Source organism: Arvicola amphibius, chromosome 10 (assembly GCF_903992535.2).
Source record: "Arvicola amphibius chromosome 10, mArvAmp1.2, whole genome shotgun sequence".
Lineage (NCBI taxonomy): Eukaryota > Metazoa > Chordata > Mammalia > Rodentia > Cricetidae > Arvicola > Arvicola amphibius.
The window spans coordinates 79,293,384-79,309,108 of NC_052056.1; the positions used below are offsets into that span (position 1 = coordinate 79,293,384).

At 43.6% G+C, this 15,725-nt stretch overlaps 1 protein-coding gene across 9 annotated transcripts in view; it reads left to right on the top strand.

Moving 5' to 3' along the window:
• The window catches only part of Hectd4 (HECT domain E3 ubiquitin protein ligase 4), a 188,671-nt gene that overhangs the window by 51,856 nt on the left and 121,090 nt on the right, over window positions 1–15,725 (top strand). For all 9 annotated transcript variants that reach the window (XM_038345151.2, XM_038345152.2, XM_038345153.2 and 6 more), the window contains exon 7: window positions 7,092–7,262. In XM_038345151.2, coding sequence (XP_038201079.1) covers window positions 7,092–7,262 — 171 coding nt within the window. The remainder of the gene's footprint in view (window positions 1–7,091; window positions 7,263–15,725) is intronic.

Below are 15,725 nucleotides of genomic sequence, written 5' to 3' on the forward strand. Positions count from 1 at the left end.
TGCACAGCCCCTGTCTGTTGTTATCCTCTGGGCTTTTTTTGGTGATTTGACTGAATACGCTTTTTGTCTTCACATTTATTTGTTCGTTATTTATTTCTATTTGAATGAATGTTTTTATTTAAACAATTTTATAGCTATTTTTATCTGTATCATTGCATTTAATTATTCATTTTTGGGGGGAAGACACTTGTTTCTGGGAGTCCATCTTTTCCTTCCATCCTGTGCGTACTAGGGATGGAACTCAGGTAGTCAGACTTGGTACCAAGTGGCTTTAGTCACTGGACCAGCTTGCCATCTTGCCCATGGATGTGTCCTTATGATTTTTAATTTTTTTGTTTAAAATTATTATTTGTATGTGTCTGTTGTGTCTGTGTGAATGTACCCTGTGAGTACAGGTGCCAATGGAGGCCTAAAGAGGACATCATACCCCTGGAGCTGGAGTTGCCCAGCATGGCAGCTGTGTGTGTGGTGTATTCATGCCACAGTTATCTCTCAGACTAGAGGGGTTGGTTTTCTCTGGGTCCTGAAGCTCCAGCTCAGGTGGTCACATTTGCACTGTGCTCTCTGAACCACCTGTCCATTGTTGGGGTCAGCCACGATAAGCTAAGTGTGGACAGATCACCCAAAGGAAGTTCTTTACTTCCAACCATTATCACCTGCCTAAAAGGAGGCCTGAGTCTCAGTAGTTTACCCTGAGGCAATGCCTGGTAGCGGGAGGAACCTAGCACCACCCCAAAACAGACCATCCAAAGGAAATGCCTAACGTTCCAACTGCTGTAGATGTGACCTCCTCCCAGTACACACTCACCAGGACACCCTTACACAAATGTCAGCCAATCAGAGGTCCTGAACCTCAGAAACCCCTCAGAAACCTCCACCTTTACTACTATAAAAATCCAACTCTAGCTGAGCTCGGGGCTCTCCATTTACTCCAATACGTTGGACATGCAGAGGGACCAAATTTGCAAACTTGATTATAATAAAGGCTCTTTGCTTTTACATACGGGACTCGGTCTCCTTGTTGACTTTTGCGGGGACTTTGCGGATTTTGGCATAACACCCACATGCCCAGACTTGTTTTTTAGCCTCAGCTGGTCTTAAACTCCCTGTGTAGCTGAGGATGATTCCTGAACCATCCTGGGAGCACAGACATGTGCACCACACCAGTCAGCAAGCATGGTTTGCTTTTGCTCTAGTGGCTTTTTTTTTTTTTTCTTTTTTTTTTTTTTTTGTTTTTTTTTTTTCCTCATGGTTTATTTTTTTTATATTTAAAAATTTCCATCTCCTCCTCCCCCTTCCCTCCCCTCCTCCTCCCCCTTCCCTCCCCTCCTTCTCCCCCTTCCCTCCCCTCCCCTCCACCCATACCTCCCCTCCCTCCCTCTCAAGGCCAAGGAGCCATCAGGGTTCCCCACTCTATGCTAAGACCAAGGTCCTCCCAACTCCCCCCAGGTCCAGGAAGGTGATCGGCCAAGCTGAGAAGGCTCCCACAGAGCCCGTCCATGCAGAAGAATCAGAGCCCAGAGCCGTTGTCCTTTGCTTCTCAGTCAGCCCCCGCTGTTGGCCACATTCAGAGAGACGGGTTTGGTTGCATGATCCATCAGTCCCATTCCAACTGGAGTTGGTGATCTCCCATTAGTTCTGTCCCACCGTCTCCATGAGTGAACGCACCCCTCACGGTCCTGACTTTCTTTCTCATGTTCTCTCTCCTTCTGCTCCTCATCAGGACCTTGGGAGCTCAGTTCAGTGCTCCAGTGTGGGGCTCTGTCATTTTCTTCATCTATCATCAGGTGGAGGTTCTTCAAATACGTGGCACAATCAGTAGGAACTCTGTCAACAAATGATGCTGATGCTGATATTCACCAATAGCCTGGTGCCTTCACAATGAACACGACTGGGGTGAACCTGACAATTCCAGTAGTTAAGACACTGGCAACTTGGTCGTGTGCACAGACTCCTGGGAAATTCAGCAACATTCTCAACCTTCCAATAGCCAAGTGAAATCTCGTTGGCTTCATTGCTTCTTCTTCTTTCCCCTCTCGTTCCTGACTTTCTCCCTCATGTTCTCGCTCCTTCTGCTCCTCATCAGGACCTTGGGAGCTCAGTCCAGTGCGCCAATGTGGGGCTCAGTCACCTTCCCCATCTGTCGCCAGATGGAGGTTCCCTCACGGTCCTGACTTTCTTTCTCATGTTCTCTCTCCTTCTGCTCCTCATCCGGACCTTGGGGGCTCAGTCCGGTGCTCCAATGTGGGGCTCTGTCATTTTCTTCATCTATCGTCAGATGGAGGTTCTATGGTGATATGCAAGAAATTCATCAGTATGGCTATAGGAACTGGCCTTTTCAGGCTCCCTCTCCTCAGCTGCCCAAGGAACTAACTGGGGGCGTCTCCCTGAAAACCTGGGAACCCCTCTAGGGTCAAGTCTCTTGACAACCCTCAGGTAGCTCCTTAAATTAAGATATATGCTTCCCTGCTCCCATATCCACCCTTCCTATATCCCAAGCACCCCATTCCTCCGAGCTCCCCCCGTTCTCCCCTTCACACTTTTCTCTCCCCATCTTCCCTTGGCCCAGTCTTGCCCAACCCTCAAGTTCCCAATTTTGCCGGGCGATCGTGTCTACCTCCAATATCCAGGAGGATTACTATATCTTTTTTTGGGAGTTCACCTTCTTATTATCCTCTCAAGGATCCCAAATTTATAGGCTCAATGTCCTTTAATTATGGCTAGAAACCGACTATGAGTGAGTACATCCCATGTTCATCTTTATGGGTCTGGGTTACCTTACTCAGAATAGTGTTTTCTATTTCCATCCATTTGCCTGCAAAATTCAAGATGTCATTGTTTTTTACCGCTGAGTAGTATTCTAGCATGTATATATTCCACAGTTTCTTCATCCATTCTTCCACTGAAGGGCATCTAGGTTGTTTCCAGGATCTGGCTATTACAAATAATGCTGCTATGAAGATAGATGAGCATATGCTTGGAGAAAATCAACAAGATTGACAAACCCTTAGCCAAACTAATCAAACAGCAGAGGGAGAACACGCAAATTAATAAGATCAGAAATGAAAAGGGGGACATAACCACAGACACAGAGGAAATTCAGAGAATCATTAGATCTTACTACAAAAGCCTGTATGCCACAAAATTGGAAAATGTAAAAGAAATGGACAGTTTTTTAGATAAATACCAAAGTTAAACCAGGACCAGGTAAATGCTCTAAATCGTCCTGTAAGTCGCGAAGAATTAGAAACTGTTATCAGAAACCTCCCTACCAAAAAGAGCCCAGGACCAGATGGTTTCAATGCGGAATTCTACCAGAACTTCCAAGAAGACCTAATACCTATACTCCTTAAGGTATTTCATAATATAGAAACGCAAGAGTCACTGCCAAATTCCTTCTATGAAGCTACAGTTACCCTGATACCTAAACCACACAAAGACTCAACCAAGAAAGAGAATTACAGGCCAATCTCACTCATGAACATTGATGCAAAAATTCTCAATAAAATACTGGCAAACCGAATCCAAGAACACATTAGAAAAATTATCCATTACGATCAAGTAGGCTTCATCCCAGAGATGCAGGGTTGGTTCAACATACGAAAATCTATCAATGTAATCCATCATATAAATAATCTGAAGGAAAAAAACCATATGGTCATCTCATTAGATGCTGAAAAAGCATTTGACAAAATTCAGCACCCTTTTATGATAAAGGTCTTGGAGAGATTAGGGATACAAGGGTCATTCCTAAATATAATAAAAGCTATTTACAGCAAGCCGACAGCTAACATCAAATTAAATGGAGAGAAACTCAAGGCTATCCCACTAAATTCAGGAACACGACAAGGCTGTCCACTCTCTCCTTATCTCTTCAATATAGTGCTTGAAGTTCTAGCAATAGCAATAAGACAACATAAGGGAATCAAGGGGATTCAATTTGGAAAGGAAGAAGTTAAACTTTCATTATTTGCAGATGATATGATAGTATACATAAGCGACCCCAAAAACTCCACCAAAGAACTCCTACAGCTGATAAACTCCTTCAGTAACGTGGCAGGTTACAAGATCAACTCCAAAAAATCAGTCGCCCTTTTATACACAAAGGATAAGGAAGCAGAGAGGGAAATCAGAGAAGTATCACCTTTCACAATAGCCACAAATAGCATAAGATATCTGGGAGTATCTCTAACCAAGGAAGTGAAGGATTTATTTGACAAGAACTTTAAGTCTTTGAAGAAAGAAATTGAAGAGGATACCAGAAAATGGAAGGATCTCCCCTGCTCGTGGATTGGGAGGATCAACATAGTAAAAATGGCAATTCTGCCAAAAGCAATCTATAGATTCAATGCAATCCCAATCAAGGTCCCATTAAAATTCTTCACAGAGATTGAGAGGACAATAATCAACTTTATATGGAAAAACAAGAAACCCAGGATAGCCAAAAAAATCTTATACAATAAAGGTTCTTCTGGAGGCATTACCATCCCTGACTTCAAACTCTATTACAAAGCTACAGTATTGAAAACAGCTTGGTATTGGCATAAAAACAGAGAAGTTGACCAATGGAATCGTATAGAAGACCCGGATCTTAAACCACAAACCTATGAACACCTGATTTTTGATAAAGGAGCCAAAAGTACACAATGGAAGAAAGAGGGCATCTTCAACAAATGGTGCTGGCATAACTGGATGTCAACCTGTAGAAGAATGAAAGTAGATCCATATCTATCACCATGCACAAAACTCAAGTCCAAATGGATTAAAGACCTCAATATTAATTTGAACACATTGAGCTTGATAGAGGAGAAAGTGGGAAGTACTCTACAACAAATGGGCACAGGGAACCGTTTCCTACGCATAACCCCAGCTGCACAGACTTTAAGGGCAACATTGAATAAATGGGACCTCCTGAAGTTGAGCAGCTTCTGTAAAGCAAAGGACATTGTCACTAAGACACAAAGGCAGCCTACTGACTGGGAAAAGATCTTCACCAACCCTGCAACTGACAAAGGTCTGATCTCTAAAATATATAAGGAACTCAAGAGTCTAGACGGCAAAATGCCAATTAACCCAATTAAAAAATGGGGTGCTGAATTGAACAGAGAATTCTCAACAGAAGAAGTTCGAATGGCCAAAAGACACTTAAGGTCATGCTCAACCTCCCTAGCTATCAGGGAAATGCAAATCAAAACAACTTTGAGATATCATCTTACACCTGTCAGATTGGCTAAAATCCAAAACACCAATAATAACCTTTGCTGGAGAGGTTGTGGGGTAAGGGGTACACTCATCCATTGCTGGTGGGAATGCAAACTTGTGCAACCACTTTGGAAAGCAGTGTGGCGGTTTCTCAGGAAATTCGGGATCAACCTACCCCAGGACCCAGCAATTCCACTCTTGGGAATCTACCCAAGAGATGCCCAATCATACAACAAAAGCATATGCTCATCTATCTTCATAGCAGCATTATTTGTAATAGCTCTAGTGGCTTTTATTTGAGTTTTCAGTTCTTCTATTTTTGAATTTTCTTTCTTAGGTTTGTTTATTTACTTATTTGTTTGTTTATTTTTCCTCCCTAAGACAGGGTTTCTGTGTAGCCCTGGCTGACCTGGAACTCACTCTGTAGATCAGGCTGGCCTTGAACTCAGAGATCCTCCTGCCTTTGCCTCCTGAGTGCTGGAATTAAAAGCGTACACCACCCGGCCTGGTTTGGATTTTTTTTTAAAACCTAGACATCTTTATTGGCTATCATTTCCTCTCATTTTAAGCGCTACTTACTTTCTGGCAGCAATAATAATAATGTGTCTGGAACCAGTGTTGTCCATTAGTACCAGGGGCTTTCTTTTTTCTTTTCTCCATTTCCTTTCTACCCTTTCTCTGCTTTTCCTTTTAACTTCCTTCTGCTGTCTTCCCCATACCCCCTTCGTATTTATTAAGTCACTTTTAAGTAGGCTCTTAGATGCTTTGGACATAAGTGTGTGGTTCCTAGCTGTTAGATATGGCTTATGTTTTGAAATTTATATACTAAGAGGATTTTTCAAGATATTACTTATTTAGAACTTCATGCTGACTTACTTCACCCCATCCCCATGTGAATATGTGTGCATGTGTGTGTCTGTTTCATGGTAGAGTCTTCCTGCTTCAGCTTCTGAATTGCTGGATTAATAGGAGTGTGCCATCATATGTTGCTTAAAGACATTTCCCCTCACGCCCCAAAACAATCTCATGTAACCCAAGCTGGTCTTGAATTCACTGGGTAGCTACAGATAACCTTAAATTCCTAACCCTACCTTCAGGTGATTCTGGGATTATAAGCATGCCTGCTTTTTATATTTTGTTTTCAATGTTACAACATACATGCATAGCAGATTCAAAAGATTTAGGAAATATGTTTCTATCAAAATGTGACTTGAATTAAAGTCTGTTTTCATTTGTTGCTTGACTGTTCATATTTATTTTATGGTCTGTTTTATGAACTTTTACGCTCTTACTAATTTATTTGTTATTCATGGGTATAAATAACAGTTTTGTTCTGATGAGAAACCTAATGAATTTTCCTTTTGGAGTACAAAGTGGCAATGAGCTGTCACGTCAGATTACAATTTCTTCATCCTATGTTAGGTGTGGTGGCTCACACTTTTAATCCCAGCACTTGGGCAGAGGCAGGCAAATCTTTTGTGATTTCAAAACCCAGCCTGGTCTACAGAGTGAGTTCCCAGACAATTAGAGCTACATAGTGAGACTCTGTCTTGAAAAACAAAACAAGGACTGTTCAGTCCTTTCCAGTGTTAAACGCTAGGTGTACTTGGTCCAGTGGAGACTGCAGTCCATAGAAGTGGCCAGCATGAGGCTGAAGAGATGGCTCAGAGGTTAAGAGCACTGGCTGCTCTTCCAGAGGTCCTGAGTTCAATTGTCAGCACCACATGGTGGCTCCCAACCATCTATAATGAGATCTGGTGCCCTCTTCTGGCCAGCAGGCATACATGCAGACCTAACATTGTATACATAATAAATAAATAAATCTTAAAAACAAGCAAACAAACAGAATCTTTGCATCCCTCTAATGAAGGGCCTTCTTTCCTGTCCAGGTGTGCCAGACCGTGCCCATGCCAGCCAGTCCCCTCCCCACAGGCAGTACCATGAGCACTGTGCACCTCTCCTCGGATGGTACTTACTTCTACTGGATCTGGTCTCCTGCCAGTCTGAATGAGAAAACCCCAAAGGGACATTCTGTCTTCATGGACACTTTTGAACTTGTGGTGAGTTTAACTCCCATTTTGTATCATTTCAGAAAAATATATTTTGCTTTTATTTCAGGTTCATATACAAAGAGCTTGCAACCCTTCTAGCACCTAAAGTGTGTCAGTTTCGCCAGCACTGGTCTTCTTACTGCATGTCCTTGGACACTTGTGGTTTAGGGTTATATGGGGTCAGTGGATCATTGCTTTCTGCAGAGTAATCTGGCCACGAGAGGAGGTATCATTACTGTATGCATTGCAAGAGAGTCTTAGCAGAAATACTTGTAGGCTTATGCAAGAAATAGCAAGAACAGCTCTATGGGCAGAAATAAACACCTGGGGTGTCATAGTTGAAGCTATGAGAAGGTATTGGATGTCAACTGAATACTCACTGTGAGCCAATAGTATTCTACATGTGGGTGGGAAAATGGTCAAGGTACACAGGGCTCCTCCTGATCAAGTGGAGCTTGAGTTCTGGCTGCAGGGCAGTTAAGTAGATTCAGGTGATAGTAGTGGGGAAATAAAGGATTACTCATAATCAACTAAGAAAATAAGTGATGATTTTAAGCAGTGAGAAAACCAGTGTAGCTTGCCAGGTGTGAAACTTGGGAAAGCCAGGTGACTGGGAAGACTGGAACAAAGAGGATCATGTACTTGAGGCCAGCCTGTGCTACATAATGAGCTTAAGGGTAATTTGTGCTACACAGCAAGGCCATGTGTAAAAAAGGAAGAACGAAGAGGGGACTGGATAGATAGCTCAGTGGTTAAGAGCACTGACTGTTCTTCGAGGGCAGTAGAGTTTGGTTTCTTTCTGGAGTCCAGCTCCAGCGGGTCAGAGAAGCTGGAGAGGAGATATGGAGTTGGCAATTGAACACACAGGAGAGTTATTCAAGGAAGCAAAACTTAATTACTTGTCTTAATTTTCTCCTATTTTTTATACCATCTAAGACAGAAATTTCTACACAAAAAGATCACCTCACAATCACAAATTGCTAATTTTCTAAAAACAAATTAAAATCTTTACAAAAGAGGAAATCACACTATGATCACATTACATATTTTTCTTAGAGGCCCACATGTAGTTAATTTTCCCTTGTGTTTTTTTTTCCCACCATAACATCTTCATCGGAAGGAAATGATTCTTTTATTATTGATTAAGAAAGTTTAAAGCAAGCCAAGTATATTTTAGCCAATTCCTTTGTACTGGCGGGCAGCAGTTTGAGTTACAGTATAGCAAATTCTTACCCTGTTCTACTCTACAAAACCATACACATAGTGGTCTAGCTAACCAATCTGTTTTTTCTTCCTTCCTTCCTTCCTTCCTTCCTTCCTTCCTTCCTTCCTTCCTTCCTTCCTTCCTTCCACAGTAGTTTGCCTGCATGTATGCCCGAAGGCCAGAAGAGGGCACCAGATCTCATTCCAGGTGGTTGTAAACCACCATGTGGTTGCTGGGACTTTTGGACTTTGGAACTTTGGACTTTGGAAAAGCAGGCAGTGCTCTTAACCACTGAGCCATCTCTCCAGCCCTTCCCTTTTTCTTTACACACAATAGAATCATTTAATTTCCTTTCACAACTTTGTTTTTTCAGAGGGCACTCTGAATCCTGTGATTAAATCTGTAAGCTATATGACCTAGGAACTAATACCTAACCTTGGGTATAGGACATAATTGCCTTTTTGGATCATAAGCCTGTTTTTCCACAGGCAGAATCTGTGGATCTATCTATAATGTGTGAAACTTTCTTGATCTCATTTTTTTATTCTCATCAAGTCTCACATAGCAAAAGGGTAGTGTTTTCTAATCTTATTTCTTTTTTATATCTCTCTCATTGAAGCAATTGTCAGCAACCTAAACCAATTCCCTAATCATCTTCACTAACTGTCTTAAGCACTTGTATCTTTAAATCATTGATCCAACTAAGCGTCATTGTTCTATAAAAATCATCGTTATGATCTACAAGTAAATTACCCAGTGAGGAATGGGATTTTCTCATGAAACAATCACACTATACTTGATACAGTGGGATTCTTCCACTCAACAACCACACTGGAGTCAACCCCCCGTCCCCACCCGGACAGGGTTTAGTTGTGCTAACTGGTGAGCTGTACTCCATAAGCTCTATTGCCAACTGCAGTTCCTCCCACATGGTCACCTCCAGTTCCCAGTACCTACATGGTAGCTCACAATCATTTAAACTCCAGTTTCTGGGGATCCAATGCCCTCTTCTGGCCTCCTTGGGCACTGCACAGATGTAGTATATATATACATGCAAGAATAATTTTGCTTTTGTTTTGTTTTTCGTGACAGGGTTTCTTTGTGTGTTCCTGGCTGTCCTGGAACTCACTCTGGAGGCCAGGGCGCCTGTCTTTGCCTCTGTAGTACTGGAATTAAAGGCATATGCCACTATCATATGGCTTAAAAAAACTAAAAGAGAGATTTCATAATGAATGGTATGGATTGTTAGATTAATAGATATCTGATACAAGAATGGAAAATGCCTACACCATGGTACATTATTGTAAAATTTTAGATTATTCAAAATAAAGTGAGAATTTTGAAGTTTCTAGAAATAAAACACACATATATATTAAATGATGAGGAATTTGGAAAAGACTAGGCTTAGTCAGTAGGTTTCTCGATGCAAAAGTAGAGACATATTTTCACAACCCATGGGAAACTGATTCCCAAAGTATAAACCGACTGTGAAGACAACACAAAGCTGTGTTTTGTATCTGGTTATGCAGTAAAAGACCACACCTGCTGGAAGTGCTGGGACAGCTGAAACAGCCTTGCTGTTTATAGCAGAAAGCAAATACTGGGGAGGGGAGTCTGCTTTAGGCTGAAAGAGACCTTTGAATCATTTGGGGGAGATCTGACTCAAAGAAGTAAGCTTTGTGCTTTGTGTTGTCAGTTCTCCTTCCACTGACTTGAGTTGACAACACCTGTACCTGTTGAGGCATCTTACAGGTCCTGTTTTAAGATTCGCAATCTTCCTGACTTGAGTGCTGGGATTCGTAGCTGAGCCACCATGCTTGGCTTGTTCCTTCTTTCTTTTATTTCTATTTTGTCTTTGAGATGGGGTCTCACTGTGTAGCCCTGGCTGTCCTCAAACTTACGTAGATATTTCTGCCTTTGCCTCCTGTGTACTGGAATTCAAGAGGTATGCCACCATGCCAGGCTTTCCATTCTCCCTTGAATCTTCTTGAGGTGCACACATCACACCACCGCACGGCTCTTTCCTAGTCTAGCAGCTGCTTACTTTTGTTGTTAGTGGTCTAACAGCCTTCACTTTACTCAAGCTTGTAGTTGTGTGTGACGTAATTAATCTATACACTGTGGCAGAAACTGCTCACCTTCCTGTGGAAATGCAGAGCACATCTTCTCACCGACCGTCCCTTCCTGACCTTGTATGCCCATCCTCCAAGCAATCATGAGCAACAACTTGTTTCCAAGACCTCTTCCTTCTGTTCTAGCTGCTCTTCTTCCTCATTTGGTATATGACTCTCTGCTTCAGGTGCTCAAGCTGGCTTCCCAACCAGAACCTGTTCCAGAAACTGGAGGTTCATAACTCAAGTAGATAAACTGTCAGTAGGATTTAACTAAATGGCTTGTCTTTTAAAATGACTTGTAATGAAATGCCTTTTACAATGATTAACCATTATAGGAAGACAGGTGTATGATGTAAGAGATGGAATATAAGTGAGACGGCTCAGTAAGTCAGGGAACCTGCCACCAAGCCTGAACACTTGAGTTCAATCTCCAGGACCCATATGGTAGAAGGAGAGAATGACTTCCACAAGTTGTCCTCTGACCTCCCAGCAAGTGTCATGACACACACATACATACCCATAGAAACACATTGTATTAGTTAGGTCCTATTGCTGTGATAAACATCATGATCAAAAACAGTTTGTAGAGGAGAGACTTTATTTTAGCTTAAGGATATAGTTTACTATTCAGGGAGGTCAGGGCAGGAGTCTGGAGGCAGGAACTGAAAGAGAGCTCATGGAGGAAGCTGCTTACTTTCTTGCTCTCCATGGCTTGCTCAGTCTGCTTTCCTATACAGCCCAGGACCCATGGTAGCACCACTCACAGTAGGCTGAACCCTCCCCCACCAATAATTAATCCAGGAAATTTGCACTCACCTTTAATTCCAGCACTCCAGGAAGCAAAGGCAGGTGATCTCTGTCAATTCAAGGCCAGCCTGGTCTAATAGTGAGTTCCAAGATAGCAAGGACTATATATATATATATATATATATATATATACACACATATATATATGTATATATATATATATATATATATATAGAGAGAGAGAGAGAGAGACCCTGTCTCAAAAACAAAAAACAAAACAAACCCCCAAAACCAGAAACACAAAACAAACAAAAAAAAAAAAAAGAAGGAAAGAAAGAAAATGCCTACAGGCCAATCTTATAGGGGCATTTTCTTAGTTTGAGGAGCTCTCCTCCAAGACTACCTACCTATGTCAGGTTGACAAAAAACTAACCAGCTCACTCCGAAAGAAAAAAAGAGAAAGCCGGGTGGTGGTGGCGCACGCCTTTAATCCCAGCACTCGGGAGGCAGAGGCAGGCGGATCTCTGTGAGTTCGAGGCCAGCCTGGTCTACAAGAGCTAGTTCCAGGACAGGCTCCAAAGCTGCAGAGAAACCCTGTCTCGAAAAACAAAAACAAAAAAACAAAAAAAAACAAAAAAAAAAGAAAGAAAAAAGAAAGAATAAAAGGAAGGAGTAAGTGGAGAGAAGTGGGAGGGAGTGAAAAGGGCATCCTACATAACTGGCCATCTCAAGCGACTTCCTGCAGTGGCAATGTGCGGCTCTTCTTCTGCCTGTGGCACAGCAGCCATTATACCAGTAAAGTCAGCTTCACTCGGCCGGGAGCCTGACTGGATTGTGACATTGAAGGTGGCCACTCATCCCTAGGGTCCCTCACCATTATGCAGTAGTTCCAACTGAAGCAGGGTCTCATGGTGGCTGATTTACAGGAAGGAGTTCTTTAGGTAGCTGAATACTCATCATGCTCCTGAACCTCATGTTATGTGCAACAGTAATATAGTCAAGTTCGGAGTGGGGGAACTCAATTGTGTGGGCATACAGGATACATCATTATGCTCAGGGGATACAGGCCTCCTCAAACTCCAGATCCTTAGAATTTCAACCTTTGAGGCTACAGAACTGCCCGCACAGCAGCCTGCCTTGAGCTCCTGCTGGGGACTCCTGTCACTCTGTACCTCTCAGAACACTCTTTTTAGGTCCTGCTTGTTTTGTCCTGGAGGTCTCTTGTTCCTGTAACCATATGCTGCTGCTGCTTCTCGTGGTCTGACTCAGTGGCACCTTACCCCTCTTGTTCTCTCTCCTCAAGTCCTGGGTCTCTCTCCCTTCTCCCTAAGAGAGAGTTCCTACAACTGTGATCTGGATAAGTGAGCTACCCATCTTTATTCACCCGAGCCTTTTGTGGTTGTTTTCCTCTTTAAGGCAGGGTCTTTCTATGTAGACCAAGCTTGCCTCTGCTCCGAGGGTGCTGGATTAAAAGCATTTGCCAATGAGTAATTACTATATTGCTTTGTCTGGGTAGCTGGTTGGTGAAATTTTGTCTTCACTGGCTTGTGTAGGAGCATGGGAGTTAATTAAGAAAAGGGGAAGAAAAAACATAAACACAGCTGCTGTTAAATGCTGGGAGGAAAGAAAGTAGGGCAGTGGGAGAGGACATGGCCTCCTGTGTCTTAGGTGCCTGGTAGGGCCCTTTCTAATAGGCAAGGTGAGCAGTTTGCTTGGGACCAAAGGATTTTTTGGGACTTGGCACCTTGATGATGGACAGTCTGCAAGGAGGGGACAGCAAGTATACAAGGCCTGCAGTAGAAGGCCAGTGTAGCATCCAAGAGGGGACAGGCCATGGTCACTGGGAACATGGTGATAGAGGGCCAGGCTGAAGCAGCCTGGATTGTTTAAATACCTTCATTTGTTTGCATGTTAGGGGAAGCACTTGCCATGGCATGAATATAGAGGTCAGAAGACAGCTTTTGGGAGTTGCATTCCTCAGGCTTGACACCAAACGTCTTTACTGACTGGGCCATTTCAGTATCATGAGTGTAGCTGGGAAGTCAACAAAGGGCTTAAACAGGACAGGATGTGAATTTATGGTACTTTAAAAAAGATTTTAGCCGGGCGGTGGTGGCGCACGCCTTTAATCCCAGCACTCGGGAGGCAGAGGCAGGTGGATCTCTGTGAGTTCGAGACCAGCCTGGTCTACAAGAGCTAGTTCCAGGACAGGCTCTAAAAAAGCTGCAGAGAAACCCTGTCTCGAAAAACAAAACAAAACAAAACAAACAAAAAAAAAAACAAAAAAAAAGATTTTATATTTAATTACGTGTCTGTGTACATGAGTGCCAGTGCCCACAGAGGCCAGGGGCATTAGATCTCCTGGAGCTAGAATTACAGTTGTGAGCCGCCCTAAGTAGATGGTGGGAACCAAGTGCTTTTAACGACTGAGGCATCTCTCAAGTCCAGGGTTTATGTTTGTTTTAAAGTGACTTTTGGTGTTTGGCAAATTTACTAAGTAGCAGTAAAAGACTGGCTAGAGCTGGCCAGAGGCCTGGACTGGGAGAGAAGCCCCTTGTCACTGCTAACTGTGCTACTACTCACTGCTCCCAGCTGTACTCTCCTTTTGAGGTTAGTAGTCATGCACCTCTCTGAACTGCATGGTGTTGCCAAACTTCAGAAGCAGTGAGTTTATTAGGGTTCCTTACAGACTTATAAATGAGCTGTTAATTTATGGGGACGGGAGAGCTCCCACCAGGACTTTCCTTGCAACTCCAGAGAGGGCAACTCTCTTTCCAACTCTTCCCTGGTCTATATATACTGTAGCCCTTCCCCAAGGCCATGTGTAGTTGATACAGAGATGCATACAACAGGTGGTAGGGAGTGGCTGGAATTTCAAGTGAGGGTCCTCTGATACTCCCTACTCCTCCATGAGGGATTATAAACTGTTAACATACTCAAGGGATAACCCTTTTGCAAGGGGGTGCAGCTGAAGTCCACAAGAAGGTGGTTTCTTGATTCAGAGTATAGTCACCCCATCACTGAGGTTATACAGATTTAGTACTCATGCCCTAAACCTGTTCCTCCTACTGCTCTGGTGCTTTGTCATCTCAGTTTGCAGAGCACTGAGTGCAGTAAGAGACTGTTTTACATTAGCTATTGATTTCCTCATAGGACCAGATGGGTAATGCTTTTGAATGCCAGGCTTAATGAGATCGATTTTTGTCTTGAATGCTTTTACAGGGTTATATTTAGAGTTGTGTAGCATAAATAAATAGAGCATGAGCGTGGGGGTAAAATAATGCAGTAAGAAGTAGATGTGTTAAATTTTAGGGGACAAAAGGCGATTTAAGTAGAAATGCTAGAGGCAGGGGTGGGAGCAGTGAGATAAGGGGAACATAGCTTAAGACAGAAGCAGTAGAGAAAGTGAGGTGTTCCCACAGAGACTGGAGCTGCATGTGAGGGAGGGCCTATGGGGAATGTTTCCCCAGCACTGAGGAGGTTGTGGTAACCACTTTCTCCCAGGCAGCTGGCATTCTAGGACAAGCCACGAATGAGTAACTGTGTCATTTCAGAGAGATGAGCATGTGCAGGAGCAGAACAGTGGAATGTGCTCAGTTGTGGGTGGTGGGCACACTGATGGGCAAGCAGGGAAGGCTTCTGTGAGTTGATTGCTATCTGAGATCTGAATGATGGGATTGAGTCAGCCCTGGGAAATTTGGGTACAGTGTTCCAGCTGAGGTCTTAGATACCAAAGGCAATGGTTTCCATAAATAGAAATGTAGAGCTAGGAGGCAGGAGAGTAGCCGGCAGGGTCCTTCTTGGTTCTACTTATTTATACAAAGTAAGTGCTTACAGTAGCAGTTCAGGGAAGGGCTATGCCATGGAGACTATAAAAATAGAAACTCGCTCCTTCTGCTCCTCATCAGGACCTTGGGAGCTCAGTCCAGTGCTCCAATGTGGGGCTCAGTCACCTTCCCCATCTGTCGCCAGCTGGAGGTTCCCTCACGGTCCTGATGAACGTGAGGGGTGCGTTCACTCATGGAGACGGTGGGACAGAACTAAAGGGAGATCACCAACTCCAGTTGGAATGGGACTGATGGATCATGCGACCAAACCCGTCTCTCTGAATGTGGCCAACAGCGGGGGCTGACTGAGAAGCAAAGGACATTGGCGCTGGGCTCTGATTCTTCTGCATGGACGGGCTCTGTTGGGAGCCTTCTCAGCTTGGCCGATCACCTTCCTGGACCTGGGGGGAGTTGGGAGGACCTTGGACTTAGCATAGAGTGGGGAACCCTGATGGCTCCTTGGCCTTGAGAGGGAGGGAGGGGAGGTATGGGTGGAGGGAAGGGGAGGGAAGGGGGAGAAGGAGGGGCGGGAAGGGGGAGGAGGAGCGGAGGGAGGGGGAGGAGGAGGGAAGGAGATGGA